Below are 24,759 nucleotides of genomic sequence, written 5' to 3'. Positions count from 1 at the left end.
CACCTTGCAATCAGTAACTCGGAAGACAGCTGGATTTCCCGCCCGATTTCCGCCAGCGTCTGAGCTAAGTGGAAGCAGGCTTGAGAAAGAGAAGGAAACGGTGACATAGGGACAGGAAAACATGATGGAAGACAGAATCATCGATACGTACACTCCAAGTTTCGACACAAGACTTTGACCCCCAGACAACTTGACGCGAAATTTCCCAGCTGATGGTCCTTGAAATGATCCCTGGTTCTGTCTTTCTGAAGATGAAGCTCTGTGCTTGCAATCTTGTCTCCAACTTTGAAAAGCCTTGGAATGTGATGTGTACAAGTGTGCCTTGACGCGCGCGGGGTCAAAAAAGACGATTGACAGTTGAATTCTTTGCAGTCTTATCGACCCTGTCCCGACTCCAAGTTCTGGCTGGAAATTTCTTGCCACCTCAGGACTTGGAAAGCTGCAGATACCAAATGCTAGAGAAGAGTTCAGTGCACACAGAGTGACTTGGTGGTAGCGCAAAAATGTTGAGTAAGCTGGGTTATTTTAATTGAGCTGGTCAAACAGGTCTCGTCGCTGCAGTCCACCAAGAGGCTGCTTGCTTGGGAGGACGTGCTTTTTGGTCGAGCCAAAAGATCGCAAGGGACGGGGCAGTGTGTGGATGATGCCTGCTTGCGAATCTGCTATGCAAATAGAATTGACGTAGGCGAATTCGCTGTTACGATTTCGGGCCACTATCGTTCGAAAAAGCGGCGTCCGAAGAGGGCTGTCGAGCGAGGCTGTAGACGTTGACTGGAAGGGGGTGATCGCAAGGGCGGTCGTCTCGAGGAGGTCACTGGGAAGGCTCGCTGACGGTCAAGGTTTCCAATCGCAGGGAAATTGGTTGAGGTCGTTAACGTTGGGATTTGCAACCGCCGGCAAGAGGTTGGTAGTCGATACCAGTCCGCCCTGTTGAAGTATCGACGAAGGGCTGTCGAAGTCAATGGATGAAGAAGGCTTGCAAGGGATTGGGCTGAAGTCGGAGCTTGGAGCTCCTGGATGACCTGGGTCTGGGGTCTGGGCCCGGAGCTTCTTCAAGTTAAGCGGCGACTCCCTGCCGGAAGGGGTGGGGACCCGTATTCCGAGTTAGAAGATCCCGGTAAGCGGGCGAGGTGGGTCTCTCTGGGACCACTTCGCACTAGGTATTGGGACGCAGTTGAAGACGAAAAGCGTTACGATTTGACAACTTTACCACAGGATAGTCGTTTGACAGGTATCATCTGCTCCACCGGCCGTCTTCTAAACCCAGATACAATTCCCTCAACCAAGAGTCTGCATGTGAAAGTCTGCTGGAGCAACCCAACATTCAAGTGTATGACCAAGGTCCAGAAAAGAGGCTTGTTATGAGAGGCAGCTCAGTTACAGAGTCTAGTACCATGAATGGGAACGGCCCTCAAGACCAAAACCAGACTGCCACTGAAGCAGCAAGCCTTACTGCTGCACGTCTCTCTATTTCCCATTTCACTTATTCAAGAACAGAGCTCGTGGCACATGAAGGACAGATGAACTCCATGCCTTTAGGACCGAGTCACCGACTCCTTGCGCCTAGATACTTGGCTCGCTAGCACTAATACTCTCAAAAAGAGAAAAGAAAAAAAAAAAAAAAAAAAAAAGAGAATCAATATCCCACCCCGAAACTCTCAGCTCCTAGGTGGTCGTTCACACTCCAGCCCATCCTCGGATCGTCCACATCGTCCTCGGTGTTCTCGTTCCACGAGTGCACCGACACCGACCCGTAGCTCCTATCGAATCCACCCCACGAGGACGCTGCCGGGTAGCCATGTCAGTCTTTTCTCCTAACAACTTCTTCACGGGCCGAAAAATGTGCTGCTGAGAAAGTGGTGTGATCAACTTACCAGCAATGACAGGCGCGTTTGGGTGCCAGTACGGCTCACGCACACAGCCACGCCTCCCGCCGCCGCCGCCGTGCCTCCGGGTTGCCTGGCCCGTCGCCTTGGCCACGTCGATGGTGGACTTGAGCGTCGCGTCCATGTTCCACACGTAGACCTTGCCGTCCTGGCTGCCGCTGTAGACGTACCGCGAGTCGGTGCTCCCGGCCGGGCTGAAGTGGCACCGGATGAGCGTGCCCTGGACCTTGTGCCCGCGGAAGGTGACCACACTGTTGTCGTCCGGGTGCTGGAACCAGTTGTCCATGTCGTAGTCCTCCATGCGGTAGTCGTAGTCCGTGTGCTGCGTGTGCTGCCGCGGGTTGAGGTCCTCGTACCGCTCCGTCGACATTGCCATCCGCAGATCCCATAGCTTCATGGTCTGGTCCTTGCTGTTGGAGAGGATGTAGCGCCCGTCGCCCTTGCTGTCGATGTACGTCAGCCCCTCGATGTGCCCTACAAATGCGCCCGCCTCCCTCCCGTCGCCCATCGACCGCCGGTCCCACACCTTGATGACCTGGTCGTCCGAGCCCGAGTAGATAATGTGTGGATCTTTGGGGTCCGCGAAGCAAACAGCGTTCACGTCATCGTCGTGGCCTTGGATGTTGTGCAGCACGCGCCGCGACTCGATGTCGTAGACGATGATGCTCGACACATTGTTGCCCGCAATGAGCTCCCGTCCGTCGCCCGAGAACCGGATCGACCAGATGGCAAAGTGTCCCCGTGCCCTCCATCCTCCCCATCCAGTGTCCCTCGCGCCGCTGCCAAGGTCCAGCGTGTAGGGGTCGCCTTTGTCGTTTGGGTCCGTCGGCGCGAAGCACACGTGGCTCTGCAGAGATGTGTAGGCCAGCCACTTGTTGTCTGGTGACAGGTGTGCATCCGTGAGTGTCCACTGGCCCCAGGGGTAGTTGACCGTCTTGTAATACCGCCAGTTGTAAGGGTTGCTCGTGTCATACATGCGCACTTTAAAGTCCTTCACACAGGCGTAGAAGAAATTGCCGTCCTCGCTGAACTGCCCGCAATATACGGGAGCGTTGTATTGGATGATCATGTCCGCTTCCGAGGTGGGGATCATCTCCTGCGCCATGGCGGCCTGGTTGATCCGGGGGTTGCCGACGCCGAGTTCCCGGTCGAGGATGCGGCGGGCGAGTTTCTTCCTATGCCGGGCAGCACTCCTGTCTGTCGATCCAAACGCACCCGAGTTCATGAGTTCGGTGCCCTTGTCGCTAGGGACCTTGGGGAAGCGGTTTGGGTCTGGGGGCTGCCGCCTCCGACGGGGGCCCGGCCAGTCCTCGCCGCCTTCGTTGAACAGTACGTGGCCGAGATCTCGGCTGTGGAAGAGAGCCATCAGTTGTTGGGCCGAGAGATGAGGGGCCCCTATGCGTCCTATTAATGTGAAGTCAGCATCCAGAGTGCCAAGGATTGTAAAGAGATGCGATGAGCTGCCGTGCTCAGATGAGACGATCGGGATCTGGCTGAGCAGATTAAGCTTTCTTGACGCAGTGGCACTCACCCAAAAGGTTGCCGATTGAGATGGTCACCGGCCTTCGTTCTCTCTGAGTTCCCTCGTTGTCTTCGTCGTCACCTTCCTCGTTGTCTTCTGATCCTCCATAGACCACTTCGACGGTGTAGCCGGTCTCGGCATCTACACGTGTGAACACGATCAGTTAGACTGAGTGAATCAGCACATGAACTAAGCGGTCACCACTGACCGTGGAATGCATCCTCGTCATCCTCATCCTCGTCCTCGTCGTCCTCATCTTCGTAATCAGAATCGTCCTCGTCCTCGTCCTCGTCGTGATCATCCTCGGTGACCTCTGTTGCCGGCTCGAAGACGTCATCGTCGCTATCGGAGGAGTCGTGAGGTTGAGCGGCCGAGGACTGCTGCAGGCTGTCGCCGAAGCCGTTCTCGTCCGAGTCATCCTCGTGAGGATATCTATAGCTCATCTTGGCCAGCAATAGCGACACTTCCCCGGGCCGCAGAAGGAGTGACGGTGTCGTTCGGTTGGACCGGCGTTGGCTTATATGACAAGGTCAGCTCCGGAGCTCTTATCGCCACTCAGACGGGATCCCGGCCTGACACTTGAGTACCGTAAACGAAGGCCCACTGCGGGGGTTGTGACAGTCAGCCAGACAATTGCTTTGAACACTGCGAAAGGCACGGTCGACCATGCAACGGGTGTCAAAGTGCACGGGTGTCAAGGAATAGGTGAGTCTGCATGGTAGACTGCACGTCTCTACTCTAATGGAGTTTCAGGGTCGTTGACGACATGGCGGGATGACAGCTCGAAAGCTTGAGTCGGGGAACCGTCGTCGGCTTTAACGCCGGATTTTACGGACTGGGGTGGAGATTCCAAACGACGCCTAGGTGTGGAGAGTGAAGAGTACTGCATTTCCAATCTGATATCATTTCATCACGGACGGCCTTCCCAAATCCTGAGGCTCGTCTGGATTGGGAGCTTGGGTTAATGGACCGGCGAAGACGTGGACAAGAAGTGGTAGTCTGAAGTGGCTGCATGTCAGGGTTCAGCCCTGAGCTCCCAAGGTGAATGAAGGGTGTGTGAGGTGGAGGGTCAATTCACAAAGGTCAACTTCCTCTATCATCTACAGCTGGGACGACTTGAATCGCCTCAAATGACGGCCGGGAATTGATCCGGATTTGATGTGATAAGATCGCAACCCCCCGCGAACTCTAAAGACAACTGACACACATCTCGAAAACGGAGAGAAGGTGGCCATGTGGGGGCTCCCCAAGCCCTACGACCGCCTGCTGCGGTCCTTGGGCACCATCATGACGAACCTGCGCAGACCAGAAACCTGTTCCTAACCTCCTTTTTCTATATAACTCAGCCTACACAGCCTCTCTCGGTCGCCTGTAACGGCGCCCGTGTTTGCTCGGGATCGACGAGGCAGCGCGAGTAATCAGGCTTTTGGGGAACCGTGCTGAGCCCCAGCCCAGACTCTTGGGGACGAACCGTTTCGCTCCGCGTTTCTCGTCCTCCCTCAGTCCGCGCGGCCAAGATGCCCCGAACACCAGGCCGGTCTCTCATTCGGTCTGGAGTGCCTAGTAATCTCTTATGATATGGCCGAGCCCCATGGTTATATCGCGATGACAAGGAAATGGTACGAGTGCTTGCAACCAGCCGATCGCTGAGTCTCCACGGCGTGTGCTTGGCTTGTGGAGTCTATTTTTGTCGGCATATGGAGGAGCGTTTGAGAGAATGTCTTGGTCAGGTTCCTCCGTCTTATAACTGATGCCCTTGTCTTCTTCTGACATGACCTGGATGCCATCTGCCCTACTCTGGAAACAAGAATTGCCAAGAGTTCAAAGCATCGAGAGCCCGTCATGCCGGAACATGGATTAGACATAATGGCCCTGATTCTACTACTGGTGGAGGAGACCGGAGCCGCCAGCGTTAGAAATAAGCTGGAATTGAGGCAGGACGACGATGGCATCGATACGCCAGACGACGATGACGATGTTGTGGCGACGCCGGCTCCAGCTCCCACAACCACAGACCCAGCAACAGCGACCACATCCGCAGCCGCGACAGAAACTGCAAGTTCGGCTCGACAACTAGACACCAAGTCCAAGGCTGGGATTGCTATTGGAGTCATTGTGGGCGTGATTTTTCTGGGAGGCGCCGTCTTTATGTACTGGCGACATCGACGGCAGCGGAGATGGCAACGGCGAAACAAGTACGACAACAACAACAATGGCAATGGCTACGACCCCAACAGACCGCCCAATATGTCAATGGCTGCGCATAACATAGCACATAAGTCAGTCAGCGACTCCTCGCCACCGCTTGGTTCCGTCTCACCGCCGTCGACAAACCCGGATGCCGGCCGGGCATGGTTCGACAACGGGCCCGGGAGCTCGGAGCTGCCCAGTGGCGAGGCCAGGGAGGGGAACGGGGTTGCGGGCTGGGCTTATGACAAGGCGGAGCTCAGTGCTCCCGAGTCGGGCGGCGCACAAGCCCCGGGGCAGCTGCACCCCCATCATCAGTTCCATCACTATTCCAACTCGACGGAACTGCCTACTGCGGGTAATCAGATCCACGAGATCCCGGAGGCCAGCGCGTGTTCATACGCACCTGTGGAGCTCCCTGCTGCCGTGCCGGACCACAGCGCCAGGTACAGCGGCTTCACGGGGTTCAGCGGAGCAGACGGCGAAGATATTGGCAGGAACGTCAGCACAAGGACGAGCAACACGGACGGGTCTGGGAGGAGGGAGAGTGCGGCGCCGACGTTCACGGTCTCATCGCCGGCGACCACCGTTGCGGAGACTGTCTCTGACTCTGGGTATGGCAACCACGTTGGACAGGTCTCGCCGGCTTCACCGTACGCAAGGAGCGCGGCTGGTGGGAATACAGTATAGACGAGTTATGAAATGCGAATCTTGGCTTTGTCTCTGGTCTAGACGACAGCGGACGGAGCAGCACTTGATCATTGCCGACGATGTGAAATGCTGTCCCAGATCGACTTTATTGCTCCACCTCCAGCTCGCTCTCCTGTAACTCGTCAGCCAGCCCATGAATTTTGTACGCAATCTTTTGAGATGTCGTACGCTTTCCATATGCCGCAATCTTCTTGTGGACGTAAAACAAAGTGGTCGAACTGTCCAGACCGAGCTGTGCCGAATCTCGTGCAACAGGACAGGCAAGCATGATCACGTTCCGCAGCGTGGTAACAAGAATCACACTGTGCCCACGTTGTCTGACATTAAACCGTAGATCTATGGAGTCGTAGAGGGTGACAAATAGCGGAGGTCGCCGAGAGATTGTAGTCATATTACATTCAAGGTGGTCGCCAGCGACACCTATGGGCAGTCACCAACAGACGTCGTAGATTGAATGCAATCACTGGATCTTCTTCACACTTGAAATAGGAGCATCCGGGCCAAAGAAACCTAAAAGATACGCCGTCCTCGTCAAGCAAAGAAATGCCTCGAAGTTGGTCAGCCAGCCAGGACTCTGATTCCCAAAGAAGAGAGCACCTACCGTAGCACCTACGTTCCCCCAAGTCATGCTGTTCCATGATGCTACATCCACGAACCTCTCATACCCCAGGCCGAGGTAGCACACTGCAATATGCCCAATGTCTGCGATCCATAGCGCGATCAGATAGTTCCGCACGACCTTGAGCTCAGTCGTCGTGTACAGCACGGCGACAGCAGCGAGGAACAGTAAGCCATAGCAGTTTCCGAGCTGGAGTGCTACAAGCCGGGAGTTGTCGTCCACGGTGGGGCTGGGCGTGGATGTCTGCTCTTTAACGAACCACGACGGATCTAAGGTTGCTCCGGCCCAACCGGCGATGCTGGGATGGGTATTAGCTCTAGAGTAAAGTTGGATGGAGTGCATGATATTTTCCCTTGACTTACAGGCTGAGAGGCTCGAAGATGGTGAAGATGAAGCGAGGAAAGGCCGGAAGACGAGAAGACATTGTGACGGTTTGAAGTGAGGAAGCACTCTGGACCCTGTACCTGTAGAGTACAGTCTTGATTCCGAAGTTCTCTACCAATCCTGCGAGATTGGCTACGATGAGTCAAAATTCTAATGACGAGAAATTGACTGATACCCTCTTGAAAAAAATATGTCAATTGATGGCGTCTTTGCGTCTCAACGGGGCTGTTTAATGGAGACGAAAGAACGTTTGAGGTTCGGGTCTTTGCTCATTGTTGATCGTCACCAGTCGACCATCGGCAAATGCAGTACTTCGGCGGTGATAAGTGTGCCCCACCTTCCATGCTCATGAAGGCAGGACCTGGGTGAGGACCTTAGCAGTTTCCGGGTAGTGGGTCTGTCTGAAAGAACTGCACTTCATTCAGCCTCAAGTTACCCGCCAGTCTTCGAGCAGACTATGCGCCTACGTCTGAGATCGGGACGATAAAAAGGCCGCCTCGCTACAAGTACCCCTGGCGCAAAAGACAACTTCACTCACTCCTGATTCCCTGTGAGAACGACATCAGTCGAGTGTTTTGACAGCCTCCCAATTCGAGGAGATTCCTTGAGTCTATCCTCCTGGCCAAGGACAAGAGTGTGTAATGCGATGATCCTTGTACGACAGAAACGGGTCTCTGGATTGAGTCTGACCCCTCGGCCCAAAGGCAAATTGGATGGGACTCGACCCTCGTGCCCGGCTCAGTCAAGGCTCCTCCGCGATGAAGCACCCCCGTTGCATTGCACGATTGTCCCAGGGCCAATGTTGATTTTCGCAGAGAACCTTTGACTTTCCGGGTTATGGACCCCGCCTCTGCTACTTCCAACCGCACGCGAGCTTCGAGATAGGGTGTCCTTCGCACCAGGACCTCAGGGCCCCTTTCCATGGCTGCGGAGTCTCGCCTCCACGACCGCACTCTCGATCCTCTGGGTTCCTCACAGCGGGCCTTGCCCCCTGTTCCTGTGGGATGTCACGATGGCGACAATTGAACCGCGCTTGATGCACTTGCTGAACGATTCGAATTCGCCCGAGACCTCGAATTACCCCCCGCCTGATCTCCCCCCGATACAGAGCTTCAGCAGCTTTGCCAAGTCCTCGAATTTCTCGCTGCCGCCTCTGGAGCCAGATGCGAGTCAACATGGGAGGAGTGACAAGTCCACGTCCAGAGCACCTCAGCACATACCTCCGTTGGCCTCCATCACAGAGGAGTACAATGGACGCTATCCTGACGGCGGTGGGCTCCGCCACACTGGCGGAGGCATATCTCTGCGCATGCTCTACGACAACCCGGATGTCAACGACTCGCAGCTTTCCCTAAGCCATATTCTCGACGAGGCACCCGAGTCGTCGCTCTCGACCGAGGATGCGACCAACAAGAAGCGCCAGAGGGCCGTGACTATCAAAGACGATATCATGCACCTGCCGCAGCCATTGAAGAAGCAGAAGTCTGCCCAGAACATAGTCCCACCGATCATCAACGGCTTGTACGAACCCCCACCCAATGCGGCCGTCTTCCCTCCGATCGCGCTCGAGGACAATGAGAACCCCTCGAACATACACCCACTGAAAGAATTCACCACCAATGTGACGCCTAATGTTGAGCAGGATGCAAGCGAGAAGGCAGCGCTACCACCGCAGCAGGATCAGACTGCGACGCCCGAGGCGGATAAGGGCTCGGCCAAGGTGAAGAGGAAGGCCGCGAAACCGCGACGGAAATGGTCAGAGGAAGAGACCAGGGACCTACTGCTTGGTGTGAACAAATACGGAGTCGGAAAATGGACGAGCATCTTGGACGATCCTGTGTACAACTTCAACGGACGGACAGCCGGCGACCTGAAAGATCGGTTCCGCACGTGCTGCCCCGATGAGCTGCGCGTCTCGCATAGCAAGAGCAAGGAGAGCCTAAACCAGGAGGCCTCCGCCAGCGCTCCGCCCGCCGAGCCCAAGCTGAAAAGCAAGACGAAGACGGCGCTGCTGCTGGAGGACATACTCGCAGATCCGGATGAGCCGCAGGTGTCGTCCTGGGAGAAGGATATCGACCAAGGTGCATCGTCGGGCCAAGCACAATCAGCCCAACAAGACTCGGACTCAACGACGAAGCCGAAGAAGAGCCGAGCACACCGCAAGAAACTGGAGGACCTCCAGAAGATGGGCATTCATGGCCCTTTTAAGAAATCACACCGTCGTGAGAGACGGCCATTCACACAGCAAGACGACGACCAGATTCTCGAGGGACTTCAGCTCTACGGTCCGGCCTGGACGAAGATCCAGCGCGACCCGAGGTTCGACCTGTCCAGCAGACAGCCCACCGACCTGAGGGATCGGGTGCGCAACAAGTACCCTGACACGTACAAGCAGATTGAGGAGCGGCAGATCCAAGCCAAAGAAAGTGCACCAACGCCCTCGAGGGCGAGGAGTAATATTATGGAGCCTTCCGTGAACACGATGGTCAATGAGAACTCGTTGATGACCCTGGAGCCACATCTGAACAGATCTGGGTCTAGGGAGGATACGATGGCGCACAAGTGGTCTGGGACGGCCACGTTGCCCCTGCACAGCTCGGCGGCGAACAACAACCCGAATGAGTTGCCTGGGCTAGACTCATATACAAGGGATTCAACACTGGACGGTGACGGGCCTTTGGTTGCCATGGATATATCGAGGCTGTTACTCGATTAATCCGTATAGGCAGCAAGTTGCAGGCCACTGTGTGAGGACGGCCGCTCGGCCGCGGCGACGGGATGACTCGACAACGTCGAGGTTTTACCTCCTGCAACAACGGCAACAACAATCTTCTCTTCTACTTCTACTCCTACTATTATTTCATGTTTTTATTTCTTTGGACATTGCGATGGGAGTCCGGCGTGGCAAGGGACCTGCCATAGGATTTTCTGTGGGATGAGAGATGGTGGAATTCTGTCGTTACAATGGAGCGTGTCATAGTAAGATGCTGCGGACGCAGGAGCCCAGCACGGAGTAATTGGGACAGGGCGTCGAGACAGCCCACAACATGCTGTTGCAAAATTGTCGGTAGGTCTGTCATTCTAGAGTCTAGAGCAATCTTAGAATCCAGCGAAGCAATTTGGCTGCCCAGTCTTGCCCGGTCTCATTGTCAAGAGCGCTTCTTCGTGTGATTTAACCTGCCCGCGAGTGCAAGAGCTCGACAGGTTCGGTTTTGCAAGGGCGCATCTGAAGGGGGCTTACACCTTTTGGTATGTCAATTTGCATCCTCCGTGTTGAATCTAAATTTACATTTACATGATTGTGCAAGTGGATATTCCATGGCTTCCGACATGGGGCAAGAGAAGGTGATGTTGGGGTGTACTTGTGGTAAGTCGAACCTGCATCACCCCCTGGCTGGTCTCAATTGAGGGGATGCCGGCAGGAGCACGGGCCATCCTCGTCACGTGTATTTGGCGCTAAAATCCACTAGCGCATCTCCGGACGAAACCCACAAGCTGCAAATTCTCGAGGGTGCAAAGCAACTTTTCAATCGAGCCTGAGTTTCTGCGAACTCCTTCCTCCCGCCAGCCCGTGTAAGACGACCACATTCGACAGCCACCCACCAACAGACCGCCAAGATGGGTAGAGGACGTAAGTCATGGAATCTCTCAAACCTCCTTCACCGTCTCGGTGTCGAAGCTCTGCTTGATGCTCCACGGAAATGCTACGGCCTGGTGCAACCGCACCCCTTCGTTTGCACTCCTGTGAATCAAGCGGTCTCTCGGCCTCGAGGCTAAATTTGCAACATCACACGACGACGATGCTGACTGCGGCCTGATGAACAGCTAAGAAGCACCAGAAGCGCCTCAGTGCGCCCAAGCACTGGCTGTTGGACAAGCTGTCCGGCACCTACGCCCCCAAGGCCTCCGCTGGTCCTCACAAGGCTCGCGACTGCCTGCCCCTCATCGTCTTCATCCGCAACCGCCTCAAGTACGCCCTCAATGGCCGTGAGGTCAAGTCGATCCTGATGCAGCGCCTGGTCAAGGTCGACGGCAAGGTCCGCACCGACGTGACCTACCCTTCCGGCTTCATGGACGTCATCACCATCGAGAAGACCGGCGAGAACTTCCGCCTCGTCTACGACACCAAGGGCCGCTTCACGGTCCACCGCATCCAGGCCGAGGAGGCCGAGTACAAGCTCGGCAAGGTCAAGCGTGTCCAGCTGGGCCGTGGCGGTATCCCATTCTTGGTTACGCATGATGCGAGAACGTGAGTTCTTCCGACATCTGTCAGCCGTTGGACCAAGCTTTGGTTGAATCCTCCCACGTCGGCCCTCGTCGATGGAAGAGCGATTCATGATCGAAGCGAGATCATCCGCGGTTGGTATGTTTCGAGATTCCCCCATGATAGCTAACCTGCTCCGCCACAGCATCCGCTACCCTGACCCTCTCATCAAGGTCAACGACACTGTCAAGGTCAAGTAAGTCTAGTTACCGCTGTAAACTACAACTTCCAAGGACGACCGCTAATCCGTGCACCGCAGCCTGTCCACTGGCAAGATTGACGACTTTGTCAAGTTCGAGATTGGTAACCTGGCCATGGTCACTGGTGGTCGTAACATGGGTCGTGTTGGTGTCATCACCCACCGTGAGCGTCACGATGGTGGTTTCAACATTGTCCACGTTAAGGATGCCATTGACAACACCTTCGCTACCCGGGAGTCCAACGTCTTCGTCATTGGTGCTGAGAAGCCCTGGATCTCCCTGCCCAAGGGCAAGGGTGTCAAGCTTACCATCGCTGAGGAGCGTGATCGCCGCCGTGCTCACGCCATCGCTGGTCAGTAAATGCTTGATGAAATTTCTGGGTCAAATGGTCAAAGGCAAAAGGGTTTCACAAAAAGTGACAGCATGGACAAGGAGTTACGGACGTTACGGCTTTGAATTCCGCTATGGTAGATAGCAAATACCCGATAGTCGACCAAATGATGTCGACGGGTCAATCAATTCTTGCAAACGTCCTATCTTCTCTTCCGAAAACTATGCTCTGCCGTGATATGCACCGTTCTTGTCCCCGACTGCGCGCTCTCGCTCGGGGTTCCGAACGGACCAATGGCCCAGCAAAGATTCAGTGTCTCACTTGCTCTAATAAGCCGGCTCGAGAGAACCCACGACATGCGAGCACCTGTGCCCCTCGGCCAATAGGCCTTGTCAGTACTCGCACAAGCGCCATCCAGCATGCTCGCCACCAGAGAATTGACCCCTTCAGAGTATGTATGACTAAAGCGAGTCTCAACCTCCCCTTGCTCCAGGCCGCGATGCTTGCCAAGCAACTCTCAAGCAAGCCGACAACGCCCCATCACATGTGTGATTACAGGCAAGTAGCGACCAGTCTTTAGCTGCCTCTCGACCAGCCTCATCGTGCCCCTCGGGATCCTTGGGTTGCTCCCCATGAGCAAGGCGCCAGCTCTCGCATTGTAGTTGGATAATGGCGAAGTGATCAACGACGGGGTTCCAAGCTTGAGGATATGTGATACTTCTCGTCTCACGTCAACCCATTTTTAAATTTTTTTTCTACCTTAGTGGTCCTACCTCGATATTACAAAGCAGGCCGCACAGATGGCACCTTGCAAACAATGTGCCAGGTACACTGAGGGAATCTCGTCCCGTACCAGAGAGGCGAGGTCGCGATACGTACTCCCCCGGTACACCTTACAGGGAGGATGAGGGGGGAAAACAAGAAGAAAAAAAGAAGGCCGCCTCTGTGGGTGGACGAAAGGGTTGCCGCCTCAGCTTACCTCACTCCCACATTGATTACTTACCCCTCAAGTTCACGGTCAGCCTGGCTGCCGTGTTACGCACCGTTCTTCCAGCCACTCAGGGGTAGATGGGACGCCCTCTCGTGACCGTGTGAGGTTGCAGGTGTGAGGCCTAGAACAGGGAGGCGGAGGTCGTGTAAGCTTTGGAATTCGCCCCATGTACGGTTGATTCTCGCGGGACTGGTGGGAGGGTGTTCTACGTTTACCCCGACGTCTTGTGTCTGCCGGGGCTGTCGACCGAGTTTTCCTCAGTGCCACAGGCCATGTGAAGCAGGACAAGGGCGTAGGAAGCATGTTGGTTCCGGAGAGCACACCGACTTTGCCGTCGCACAAGAGTTGCCACGGGGGCTTTGGTGTGTACGCCCTTTGACCACCGGCGTATGGCTACGTTAGGCGCCGACGGTCGGGCTCAGCCTTGGTGCCTTATTACGGCGCAGTCCTTTATACGTTGTCCCGGTCGCACAACAGATGTTAAGAAGGGCGTTATATATGCCGGCCCGCCAATGCGCGGTATGGTTCGCACGTGCCTGGACAGTGTGCGAATGCACGATTTCTGTGATTCTTGTATGCACCTGGGTACCTGCAGACGGCTGGCCTGGTCTCTGGCCTCATGCAAGCTAGATATGATCCTTCGAGGTTGGTGACCGTAATGCAAAACCGAAGTAGTCGTCGCAGACTTCTATTGACGGGGTCCTCGAAACCCCGGGTTAAAAGAAAAGCTGGGACCGCGTGGGAGGAAAGCTCGGAATACCTAATCTGGAAGGGGCGCAATGATCACCATCTGGTCTAATCGCCAGGCGGTGGGGCTGAACGAACACATCAGATCGACCTAGGCAAATCCTAGCATGACCTCTTCCTTCGCTGTTCAGCTGTCGCCAAAGATTGCCCCGAAGCAGCACATTAACAAGACCTCAGCCGCCACAGTGTGGGACCGGTTTCGTTCCGTTAGGTTCCACCACAGGCGTTTTGACACCTTTCCCCGCGCTTTCAAAAGTCTGGGGGAAGAAGAAGCATGTACCCGCCCGCCCCCAGACAGCGCCTCGTCGCCACGCATCACGGCTGTGTCACCGCCGCATCTCCGGGCCTTCTGACTTCGACGCAGAATATCTCGTAATGGGATGCATTTTCTGGTCCGGTACCCTGCCTTGTCTGTCTGCCGGCCGGACGATCAGCTGGCACTTGATGGTCGTTTTGGCTCTCTTGCAGTAGCTCGCATGCGAGTTGACTACACTCGCAGGCCTAGCCCTGCCGAGGGGGTGGCTGTCGACCCCGAGGATGACTGTAAGGTTCCGTCACGCCCCTCCAGCTCTGCTGGGTGTTCAGAAGTAGGGTTGAGCGCATGGTCTCACAGTCTCGTGCCTCGCGGTTCGAACATCAATTGGACTGCGTACGTCATTCGCTGGGCTCTCTTTATCCGAACCGGAACAGCACAGCAAGAGAGGTTGACAGCCCAAGACGGAGGAGGGCCTCCTCCACGTTCCCCTTCCACTGTCTGGACCGTCACCGCAACTCCTGGAGATTTTACACCAGCTGCGCGCGTGGTAGGACGGAATGGGTTCGATCTGCCCAAGGCTATTGGACTTCCTTAGCGAATTCCGAGTGACTGGGCTTGGGGGTGATTCTCTCCAGACAGAGTTTAGGCACTGAGACATCACTTGCGGCTGACTATTCGCCGGCAAGGGCTTGGGCGACACTGTCTGACAGTGATAGAACATGGGCACATTAGTCAACCTTGGCTTCAGCCTTCTTCGAGCAGCAGGCAAGCTCCACGATGACACCCAGCCGACTTTTGTGGGAAGACCCAAGTTGTCTTCCTCTCGTGCAAGTCAACGGCATCAGGAGGACTGGTGAGCGAGGTCGGAATTCAGGCTCAAAGAGGACTGGCAAGCGCTGGACCGGCTTCCTAGCCCCAATACATCCGATCCACCCCACGGGGCTAAGAGGCTTCGACCGGCACGAACCCTTGCTCGAGCCGGCGAGACACGCGGGATACCGAAGTATCCCAAAGCTTGCGTGGTCACTCTGTTTCGGCCCTCTTCCTCTAGCCCGGGCCTCTTCGCACAAGGTAGACTAATCCGTCAATGTGGCACCTAGCGTGGACAGCCGTGGGTATGCCCTGAACTAGACACTGCCTTGTAACCCAGATCCTTCCATCGCTTTTTCGGCAGGGTTGTGTCGGCCCATCACTCACTCAATGGCCAGTAGCCGCCTCGCCTCCGCACCACGAGACTCCTTCATTCTCCTAATGTCTTGGACGACAACGTTTGTCACATCTAGCTCGTCGTAGCCCTTCTCTGCCAGCACCAACAGACAACTTCCCTGTCTGCGAACCTAGCTGCCGGGCTCCGCCCCCTTCTTCCTTTGTATTCCATATGATTTTGGTCAGACTGGTCAAAACCCCCCTCATGTCACCGATTGGGTCTTGGAGCATCGACTCCACTCACGAGACCCAAGGTCGGTCGCCATTGACTGCACCCCGGCTCGGCTGGCAGTATAGCGGGCTTCATAGATGTGATATAAATGGGCTCATGTACACCCCCATCCTCGTGTCTGTTGGCCTACCCATATCTCGACTCTCCTGTAGGACACACACACACACACACACACACCCAAGCACACCTGTTCGTGTGGATGCCCTCAAGTTCTCCCGCTGTCACTCACTCTTCTCATCGATCCGATCTAGAACCGGACACTCCTTGGCAACACACTACCACCTACCTACTCAAGGCATTGCCTTGATCCCTCACACACTCCGTATCCAGCTCAGGCTGCTCGGTACAGGAGACTCTGCTCCTTTCACCTACGAGTCAATTTTGCCGTCATCCTTTGCTGCCCTACCTAGTCCTGCTTAGTAGATATCTAGCCTACTTTCTTGAGTTGACCACACCACTTCGCACACCCACCTACATAAACTTTTTGGCGCCTGGCACGACATATCGGTTCATGCCGCTCGATTTGTCTTGCTGTCTTGGCCCCGGCTCTCTACATCAGTCATCACCCTTTCTCCCAAACTGATTTCTCGCTCGCGGGCTCTGTCATCGACCTCAGCTGCTAGAGAACAACGCCTCACCGGCTAGCACCAGGAATATTCTCAAGGGTTGTCTCGGATCTGCAGCAACTGCCGTGGCATCTCCCAGCCCTGAGCTCAATAGACTGCATAATAGCTGCCTGACTCCCAATCAGAGGCCAAGCTTGTGATACTCGGCACCTGCACCCAACCCCGTCGCCTGCATGTCGGTCAGATCGGCCTGGAGGGCCTTGCCGCCTGCCTGTGCCCTCGGGCGGCGCGCCACTGTCGCCTGCAGGGGAATCAACCTGCGTGCTTCGCCTGCATTGCCGATCACCGCGAAACCAAACCGGAGATTCGCCAGCACCAACAACGCGGCAACGGCGGCCAAGGCTGCGCCCAGCCCGGCTGCCGGGGGTGACTCGGCCCCGGCGTGGACCGGGAATGGCGTCTTCGGAGTCGCGCTCCTTGCCGGCGTCCTGGGCTGGGGGCTTGCGACGCTGGCGACTGGCGGGAAGGGGAAGGGGTCCACGTTGCTGGACAGCAAGAAGCCGCTGCTGCGGTATGCCAGCATGAGGGAGATGGAGATTGTAAGGAACCCACTCTGTTGCGGCGAAATGCAGGAGGCCGAGCGCAGAAGTTAAACTGGGTCGTAGGACTGACAGAGCAACACAGGCCATCCAAGAGATCCGCGACGCGATCGGTCCCGATGAGGACATAATCTCCACGGACCCGGACGACCTCCACGCGCATGGATACTCCGAGTGGTCCACCGTGAACACAGAAAGCCTGCCGGTGGCTGTGGCTTACCCGCGATCCACGGCGGACGTGAGCACCATCGCCCAGGTCTGCTACAAGTACCACGTTCCCATTATCCCTTATTCGGGCGGGACGTCACTGGAGGGGTAGGTTCTTTTTTCTAAATTAAATCAAGTATCATATTGGGTTAGAACATGTAATTTGTCTGACAAGAGCTAGTAACTTTTCGGCCCCGTTTGGCGGCATCAGCGTCGACTTCGCCTATATGGACCAGATTATCCAGTTCAACCAAGAGGATATGGACATCGTCGTGCAGCCCTCCATCGGGTGGCAGGACCTGAATGAGCAGTTGAACAAGATGGGCAGTGGGCTGTTTTTCCCGGTTGACCCTGGTGAGTCTGCCCTGAGATCGCCAACTTGACTGGCACAAATTGGACATAACCCTGAGTCAACTGTGCCCGGCGAAGCTACGCACGCCACGTCAACGTGAAGACTGACCAAGCGAGGTAGGCCCGAGTGCGAAGATAGGAGGCATGATTGGGACGAACTGTTCTGGCACCAACGCCGTTAAGTACGGCACGATGAAAGACTGGGTCATCAACTTGACTGTCGTGCTTTCTGATGGGAGGATCGTCAAGACGCGCCGGCGGCCGAGAAAGTCCTCGGCAGGATATAATCTTAATGGTCTATTCGTCGGATCCGAGGGTACTTTGGGCTTGGTGACGGAAGGTAAAGATTCTATACACGGAGCCATCACTTGTGCCTCTCTGACATGCCATCACAGCAACCCTCAAGCTCGCCGTCGTCCCGGAGGACCTCTCGGTGGCGGTGGTGACGTTCCCCACGATCCGCGATGCGGCCGCGGCCGCCGCCGAGGTCATGCAGACAGGGATCCCCGTCGCGGCGATGGAGATCATGGACGAGGTGCAGATGCGCGTGGTCAACCTTGGCGGGGCGACTGCGCCTCGCGTGTGGGACGAGGTCCCGACGCTGTTCTTCAAGTTCTCAGGCACGAAGGCGTCCGTAAAGGAGAACATTGGCAGCGTGCAGCGGATCGCGAAGCGCAACAGCGGGTCTAACTTTGAGTTTGCCAAGGACTCCAGGGAGCAGAAGCTGCTTTGGAGCGCTCGGAAGGAGAGCCTGTGGAGCATGCTTGCGCTGCGGAAGGGCGGAGAGGAAGTCTGTGAGTTTGCCCCCTTCCTTCTTATCAATCGCATGTATCTTTATGTGTGCAGAGCATTTGCTGAATTTTGATGATAGGGAGCACCGATGTGGCCGTCCCCTTCAGTAGACTGGCTGACATCATCGAGGTCAGCAAGAAGGAGATGGATGAGCTTGGACTGTTTGCCTCTATCCTGGGGCACATCGGCGATGGCAACTTTCACGAGAGTATCCTGTACAACCCCGTCAACGGCGAGCGGGAGAAGGTCGAGGGGTGTGTGAAAAGGATGGTGAAGCGTGCGATTGACATGGAGGGCACGTGTACTGGTGAGCACTCGATCGGGTGGGGCAAGAAGGAGAGTCTCTTGCTGGAGGTCGGGCCCGAGACCTTGGATGTCATGCGGGACATCAAGGCGTCCCTGGATCCACGCTGGATTATGTGAGTGTGCCGTGACAATACCCTCGTGCGGTGAATGAGGCCCTGTGGCTGACTGCTTGCAAAGGAACCCTGGCAAGATCTTTGATCGCCAATCGTGACGGCATCAGGGACCTCTGGTAGTACCAGATAGCGGGTAGAATTTTGGATGGAGCGAACAAGTGGAGCACGATTTGGCCAGGCGACATCAGATTGAAGGCTGCATGAGCGGTATCTGGTATCAGAAAAGCGAGGTCGGATGGATCAAATGGCCGGTTCTTATTGCATTACATTGCATTGTACTGAAGTGAATTTGGCAGTGCATGAGTGGGACAGCATGGACTCAAGTCCCAAGGGAGCATTGTCCCCTGTTCTCCTATCTTGAGCGGGCAGGTGCATACAACCTTGGAAGTCAGCACATATCGAAAAGCACATTGTTTACTCTGCTCCTGGCCAAAAGATCAGACGGAGATTGACGTACTTGCGGGTGGTGGCATGTTGACAGGATGGGAAGGGTCTCTCCGACAGACTTCCGCACACACACGCGTATGTCAGGACGTGCCTCCCTCGCTGTCGTCTTTACGCGGTTGCCGAGAAGTTTGCACATCGCCCAGGTGCAGGTGCATCCTATCAATTGGCTGACTGACAGCCAATGTTTGCTGGTGGTCCTCCTCAGGGAAGCTTCAACAAACGCCCAGAGCTCCTTCTCTCCTCCTCGTCCCCAACCACCCCACAACCAAGCTTCCTATTGTTTTCCATTCTTCGTCTGACCACAAATCCAGGTCGTCACCACTTTTCATTGTTCATTGTCCTTGATTGTGGTTCTGGGACGGCTTCTGCTTGCTTGACACAGATAAAAGCCACCGCCTCGCCGTTCCTCGAGCCCTCGTTCGCTCTCTGGCTTCTGGTCTCAGGCGCCAACAGACAACAGAGATCAGCTCCAAACACATGGGCATTTCACTGCTCGCAGACTTCACAACGTCACCAGTTGAGGTGACTTGATCATTAGAAATCTTCTGTTCAATACCGTCCCTCCATTATCGGTCATCAAACGCGACCCTCAACCTCTGCCCCAGCCCGTTTCCATGCGTTGAGGAACCTTCTAACGGGTGGAATTGGCCACATTGGCCACAACACTTCAATACTTTGATACCTTCTGGGTCTTTCAAGGCTTTAGAGTCACCACACAAATCACAAGAAGAAGTGGGATCCATTTCACTCACTCATCCCGAACAAAACCAGCATGTCTTCTCAGGACAGATCTCCTACCTTACCTGACAGAGGTCCTCTGGCCCAATCTAGTACCTTCACTCAGCCTTCCGACACCCAGACTGCCTCAATGCCACACCAAAAAGGTATTGATGACAGCTCCAGAACTTCTACCCCCAGTGGCCCTCCTGTGGCGGATCACACGGCTGGCTCCTTTCGTTCCGACACCCAAGCTCCCGCCCCCCAAAAACTACCGTCACCTCTGGGAACTCCAAACACTTCCAATGCCAATGCATCACGCCAAAGAAGCAGCCCTTCGGGATCCCACTCAAGCCGCTCGGTCCATAACAATGCCCCAATTTGGACAAATGGCCCACGGGGTCTCCCACCTTCACAGCAGAATGAATATGTGCCTGCGCAACAACAGCAACATGCACAGCAGCGTCTGCAAAAGCATAGAATGCCCGCTCCGTTGACAGGTGCGGGCCTGAGCTCCGCTCAGAGCTTAACCATCGACCTGTTCGGACTTCCGAAAAACATCAAAATCCGAGAAATCTGGGAGTCCCTGACCGCCATCCATCTCAGCATCGGCAGGGTCGAGATATATGAGAACGACGACGGATCAAGAACCGGAAAGGCGCGAGTCATCGTTGAGCCGCCTCCGAGCAGATGGCCGACATGGAGCGGCCCTGACAACCTCCTTACCATCACTAGAGCAGACTCCCCGAAAGTGACAGTGTCATTCGAAGCAAGACCATTCTTCCCGGACCGCACTCGGACGCCTTGCAACAGGACCATCCCCCCACAGTTCTGTCAGAAGAAGTTCCTGCCCTCAAAGTTGGTGTTTGGAATGATGGCCAGCGAATCAACCATGTGGAACCTGCCACAGTTCAGCTATGAGGACGTTGTGCTGTTGACGAATTTCTCCAAGCGACTGTTCGAGATTCAGTTCAAGGTCAAACTTGGCCGTTACGGCTTGAAAGCCTTCAAATTGCAAATTGATTTCAGCCACCCCACAAAGTTCATCTGGGGCACCCGCAAAAACGGCGCCTGGGGTTTGGCCATGCTGCTTCCCAGCCCTCCCAAAATCTATGGTCGCTTACCCGTTTCTCATGATGATGACCAGTCGCTGTGGCAGGAATGGGACTTGTGGGCCCGGAAGACGGACATATCCAGCGAGTTACACAAGTTGAAACGCCTTCCCGCCAGTCTCGTGAAGCCAGTTGGGCAATACGTCGAATGTGGCCGCTGGACAACTTACTATCTCGACATTGACTCCTCTTTGAGTGAGTGGGAAGTTGTCAGAAAATACTTGGCAGATTACAACGTCCAGATTGTACAAGTCAACCGTTTTGAGCTCGTTAGTCCCGGTCCATCCAATGTCTGGAAACTGCTTGATAATTCGGTTGAGATGACACTCGAGCTTCTTAGTTCGACAAATACTTATCACCTCGACTTCCCAGTGCGGTATCAGTTGGAAGTCTGCATCTCTCATGGTCTCCTCGATGAATACAGCGTCGATTCCCAGTTTCTCGACAAACTCAATAGCTTCGATGCCGATAGAGCCAGGATGATGCTCGAAGGTGTCGCCGAAGCCAGCAGGCAGTTCTACGAACCCATGAAGATGTTTGACGATCCGAAGGTCCTGCACTACTGGCCAAATGCTAGAATTCCTCCCTACGCAACTCTGGTCCGCAGGGCCGTCATCACTCCAACCACAATCTATTTCAAAACTCCTTGCGTCGAATTGACCAACAGGATCCTTCGCAAGTACTCTGACCTGAACGACAGATTCCTCCGAGTCCAGTTTACGGATGAGATTACCTTTGGCAAGATATTCTCTTCTCAAGGTTCCAACAAAGATGACAACGTGTACACTCGTGTTCACAGGGTCATGCAAAACGGCATTATCATAGGCGACCGTCATTACAAATTCTTGGCGTTCAGCAACTCACAATTCAGGGAGAACGGCGCATTCTTCTTTTGTGAAACCGATCATGTTACTTGTGACTCCATACGCGAATGGATGGGAGACTTCCGGCATATACGCTCTGTCGGCAAATTTGCTGCGAGAATGGGTCAGTGTTTTACCACAACACGTCAAGTCAATGGCATCAGCATACCAAAGATTCGCCAGATTGACGACATACGGCGACAAACTGATGACCACACCTGGAACTTCACTGATGGAGTGGGCAAGATATCCGACTTCTTTGCAAAACTGATCGCAAGCGAGCGCGACTTGCCAGAGACGCCTTCATGCTTCCAGATGAGAATGGGCGGCTGCAAGGGCGTGGTCGTGGTCTGGCCTGACGTCCCGCCGAGCGAAGTCCACGTCCGACCTTCTCAAGAGAAGTTCAAGGCTGTATACAACGGCCTCGAGATCATCAAGACCTCCGCATTCTCCCATGCCACTCTCAACAAGCAGGTCATTCCTGTCCTAGTCGCCCTTGGTGTGGACAAGTCCGTCTTCGTCAGCATGCTCTATGATGAGCTCAAAGAGTACGACGAAGCTTTGGCAGATTCCATAAAGGCTGGTGAACTCCTTCGATCTCAAGTCGATGAAAACCAGACGACATTGACCATGGCAGAGATGGTCGACACGTTCATGGATTCCGAAGAGCCATTCCTCTGGACCCTGCTTCGCTTGTGGAAGTGCTGGGTATTGAAGAGGTTGAAGCACAAATTCGCTATAAGTGTCAAGAACAGCGCCATGGTCTTCGGCGTTGTCGACGAGATTGGTGTGCTGAGGGGTCACTCGCAAGCCACTGAAGGCAGGGGATACAATAGTATCGAGTCGCTCCCACAAATCTTCCTTCAAGTGCCTATTGAGGGCAACGATGGTAGAAGTACCACCAACTACGAAGTTATCACTGGGATTTGCGTCGTTGGCCGCAACCCATCACTCCATCCTGGAGATGTGCGAGTTGTTGAGGCAGTAGACGTGCCTGAGCTTCGACACTTGAAGAACGTCGTCGTTTTCCCGAAGACTGGGGACAGGGACATTCCCAGCATGTGTTCTGGAGGTGATATGGACGGAGATGATTACTTTGTCTATTGGGATGAGCGACTCATCCCACCTGAGTGGGACCATCCGCCCCTGGACCACGATGCGGACTCCTCCACTCCTGGACTTGATAAGTCGGCAGATGTGACAATTGAGGATGTCACCAGCTTCTTTGCCCAATATATGAAGAACGATTCCCTGGGCCGAATCGCCACTGCGCACTTTGCCCAGGCAGACCAATTGCCAGGGGGCGTCAAGAACCCGAAATGTAAGTAGACCGCAGTCACCTTATTCTTGACGGAACTATCTGACAGCTCGAGCAGGCATCGAACTCGCCAAGCTCCACTCCATTGCTGTCGACTATATTAAGTCTGGCAGACCTGCGGTCATGAAGAGACACCTCCAGCCTCGAAAATGGCCGCATTGGATGGAGAAGTATAAGGAAGAGAAGGATAAGAAGCGTAACTATCCTTCTCGCTCGGCGCTCGGTCAGATCTATGACCGGATCAAGATCGAAGAGTTCCACGCCGCATACGAAATGCCCTTCGACGCGCGCATCCTCTCGCGCTACCAGCTGGAGGAAGATACCCTGGCCAAGGCCAGCAAAATCAAAGCCGCATATGACATCGCCATGCGCCGTCTCATGGGACAACACGAGGCACCTGTCACCGAATTCGAAATTTGGTCCACATTCATTCTGTCCAGGCCGCGTGTGGGAAGCGACTATAAGCTTCAAGAGAATGTTGGCCGTGATATGGCCGCATTGAAAGCACGTTTCAAAGCGGAGTGCATGGAGGCTGTGACTGGGAATATCCAGACGGAAGGATTTGCGCCCGCCAGCTCAGTTGTCAACGTCGAGAAGCTCGATCGATTCGTGGCGGCAATGTACACAGTCACCCACAACGATGTGAGGGCCGCGCTGAGGGAGCGATCGATGCCAAAGCCGAATGGTGAGGGCGGATCGGAGGAGATCCAGATGCCGCTCATCAGCTTCCCGTGGCTCTTCCATCGAGAGCTGGCGCGTGTGGCATTGGGGCGAGGGGGCGACGTGCGTCCACTGCAGAAGTCTGTCTGGCTGAACCGAGATGAAAGCCAACAGGCCCGGGACAGAGATGTGGCAGTTGAAGATGTGGAATTTGAGATACCGAGCGATACAGCCTTACCCGATGCCATTAATCTGGAGGTGGAGACACAACAGGCTCTCGAAGATGTCAGTTCCAAGGAAGAAGGCTACGCAACTGAAAGAGGAGACGGCGCTGAAGACGGCGAGATTGGTGACGACTACGTCCGTACATCGAGCGGCCAGGTCGTCCATCGCGGCCAAATGCTGACCTTGTTCACGGAGACTGGCGAGGAGGTACAGGGCCAGCAGAGGACCTCGCCGGCTGGCACACAGGGCTTGCGGAGCGCTGACAGCACCTACAATAATTCGCTGATCGCGGACGACAGCACGGGCAGTTCTTGTCCAGCCTCGCCCCGGTCCGAACGTAGATCGGAGGAGGAGGAGACTATTGAATTTGAAGAGGTTGATGACGCTGGTTATGAGGAGGAAGAGGATGCCCTTGAGGTGCTGGCGAGGAAGATTGGCATGTGAGGAAGAGAGATTTCCCTTTTTGGCACAAGCTTGAGGCACCCGCTGCGGTGACTTAAAGCCAAGACACACATTGAAATCAAGAGGTCACAGTACCCAAGGCAGCTTAGCTCAGTTACAGCACTTAAGCGCGGACCAGGGTCCTCCGTTGTTTCCCAAAGCTTTCTCGAGTCCAAGGAATGTGGCGCCGACAAGCTAACAACACGATGCTCTCCCAGAATAGTCAACAGGCTAATCATGTCTCCTGCCTTCCTTTCTTTGACATGCTCATCCAGGGCGGACAGCTTCTTGATGAGTTGATACAGCGGGTGACCAAATTCCCCTCACATGCAGCTGCAGCAGCCCACATGCGAGATGGAAGCCTATCCCGCTCGGAATGCCGTCCCGAGAGGATCCCTTTCGGCATGGGCGGCGTGATAGCTAACACCCACAACGTTTCCCAGCTGACACCCGACACCTCCCTTGGTGGGCTCGACTGGACTGGACTGGACTGGATCGGACTGGAA

At 55.1% G+C, this 24,759-nt stretch overlaps 7 protein-coding genes across 7 annotated transcripts; 5 read left to right on the top strand and 2 right to left on the bottom strand.

The window, feature by feature from the left end:
• Positions 1-1,636: 1,636 nt before the first annotated feature.
• Positions 1,637-3,851, bottom strand: INS49_001654 (uncharacterized protein; the record flags this gene model as incomplete). Its single annotated transcript, XM_043162478.1, has 4 exons — positions 1,637-1,785; positions 1,875-3,290; positions 3,418-3,549; positions 3,617-3,851. The coding sequence occupies 4 exons, from the start codon at positions 3,849-3,851 to the stop codon at positions 1,637-1,639; spliced, it is 1,932 nt and encodes a 643-aa protein (XP_043030984.1).
• Positions 3,852-5,250: 1,399 nt separating this feature from the next.
• On the top strand, positions 5,251-6,285 carry INS49_001653 (uncharacterized protein; the record flags this gene model as incomplete). Its single annotated transcript, XM_043162477.1, has 1 exon — positions 5,251-6,285. One exon carries the CDS (start codon positions 5,251-5,253, stop codon positions 6,283-6,285), a length of 1,035 nt encoding a protein of 344 aa, XP_043030983.1.
• Positions 6,286-6,391: 106 nt separating this feature from the next.
• INS49_001652 (uncharacterized protein) lies at positions 6,392-7,349 on the bottom strand (the record flags this gene model as incomplete). Its single annotated transcript, XM_043162476.1, has 3 exons — positions 6,392-6,524; positions 6,963-7,223; positions 7,288-7,349. The coding sequence occupies 3 exons, from the start codon at positions 7,347-7,349 to the stop codon at positions 6,392-6,394; spliced, it is 456 nt and encodes a 151-aa protein (XP_043030982.1).
• A 972-nt stretch (positions 7,350-8,321) lies between these two features.
• Positions 8,322-10,025, top strand: INS49_001651 (uncharacterized protein; the record flags this gene model as incomplete). Its single annotated transcript, XM_043162475.1, has 1 exon — positions 8,322-10,025. The coding sequence occupies one exon, from the start codon at positions 8,322-8,324 to the stop codon at positions 10,023-10,025; it is 1,704 nt and encodes a 567-aa protein (XP_043030981.1).
• A 902-nt stretch (positions 10,026-10,927) lies between these two features.
• INS49_001650 (uncharacterized protein) lies at positions 10,928-12,133 on the top strand (the record flags this gene model as incomplete). The annotated part of the gene is made up of 4 exons (XM_043162474.1): positions 10,928-10,940; positions 11,135-11,558; positions 11,719-11,769; positions 11,833-12,133. 4 exons carry the CDS (start codon positions 10,928-10,930, stop codon positions 12,131-12,133), a joined length of 789 nt encoding a protein of 262 aa, XP_043030980.1.
• A 4,202-nt stretch (positions 12,134-16,335) lies between these two features.
• On the top strand, positions 16,336-18,568 carry INS49_001649 (uncharacterized protein; the record flags this gene model as incomplete). The annotated part of the gene is made up of 7 exons (XM_043162473.1): positions 16,336-16,701; positions 16,787-17,016; positions 17,084-17,262; positions 17,381-17,599; positions 17,655-18,053; positions 18,131-18,470; positions 18,535-18,568. 7 exons carry the CDS (start codon positions 16,336-16,338, stop codon positions 18,566-18,568), a joined length of 1,767 nt encoding a protein of 588 aa, XP_043030979.1.
• A 1,547-nt stretch (positions 18,569-20,115) lies between these two features.
• On the top strand, positions 20,116-24,256 carry INS49_001648 (uncharacterized protein; the record flags this gene model as incomplete). The annotated part of the gene is made up of 2 exons (XM_043162472.1): positions 20,116-22,930; positions 22,986-24,256. The coding sequence occupies 2 exons, from the start codon at positions 20,116-20,118 to the stop codon at positions 24,254-24,256; spliced, it is 4,086 nt and encodes a 1,361-aa protein (XP_043030978.1).
• Between the last annotated feature and the right edge of the window lie 503 nt (positions 24,257-24,759).

This window comes from Diaporthe citri, assembly GCF_014595645.1.
Source record: "Diaporthe citri strain NFHF-8-4 chromosome Unknown scaffold_1, whole genome shotgun sequence".
NCBI lineage: Eukaryota > Fungi > Ascomycota > Sordariomycetes > Diaporthales > Diaporthaceae > Diaporthe > Diaporthe citri.
Note: the sequence above shows the minus strand (reverse complement) of the source record. Positions and strands in the feature narration are given on the sequence as shown.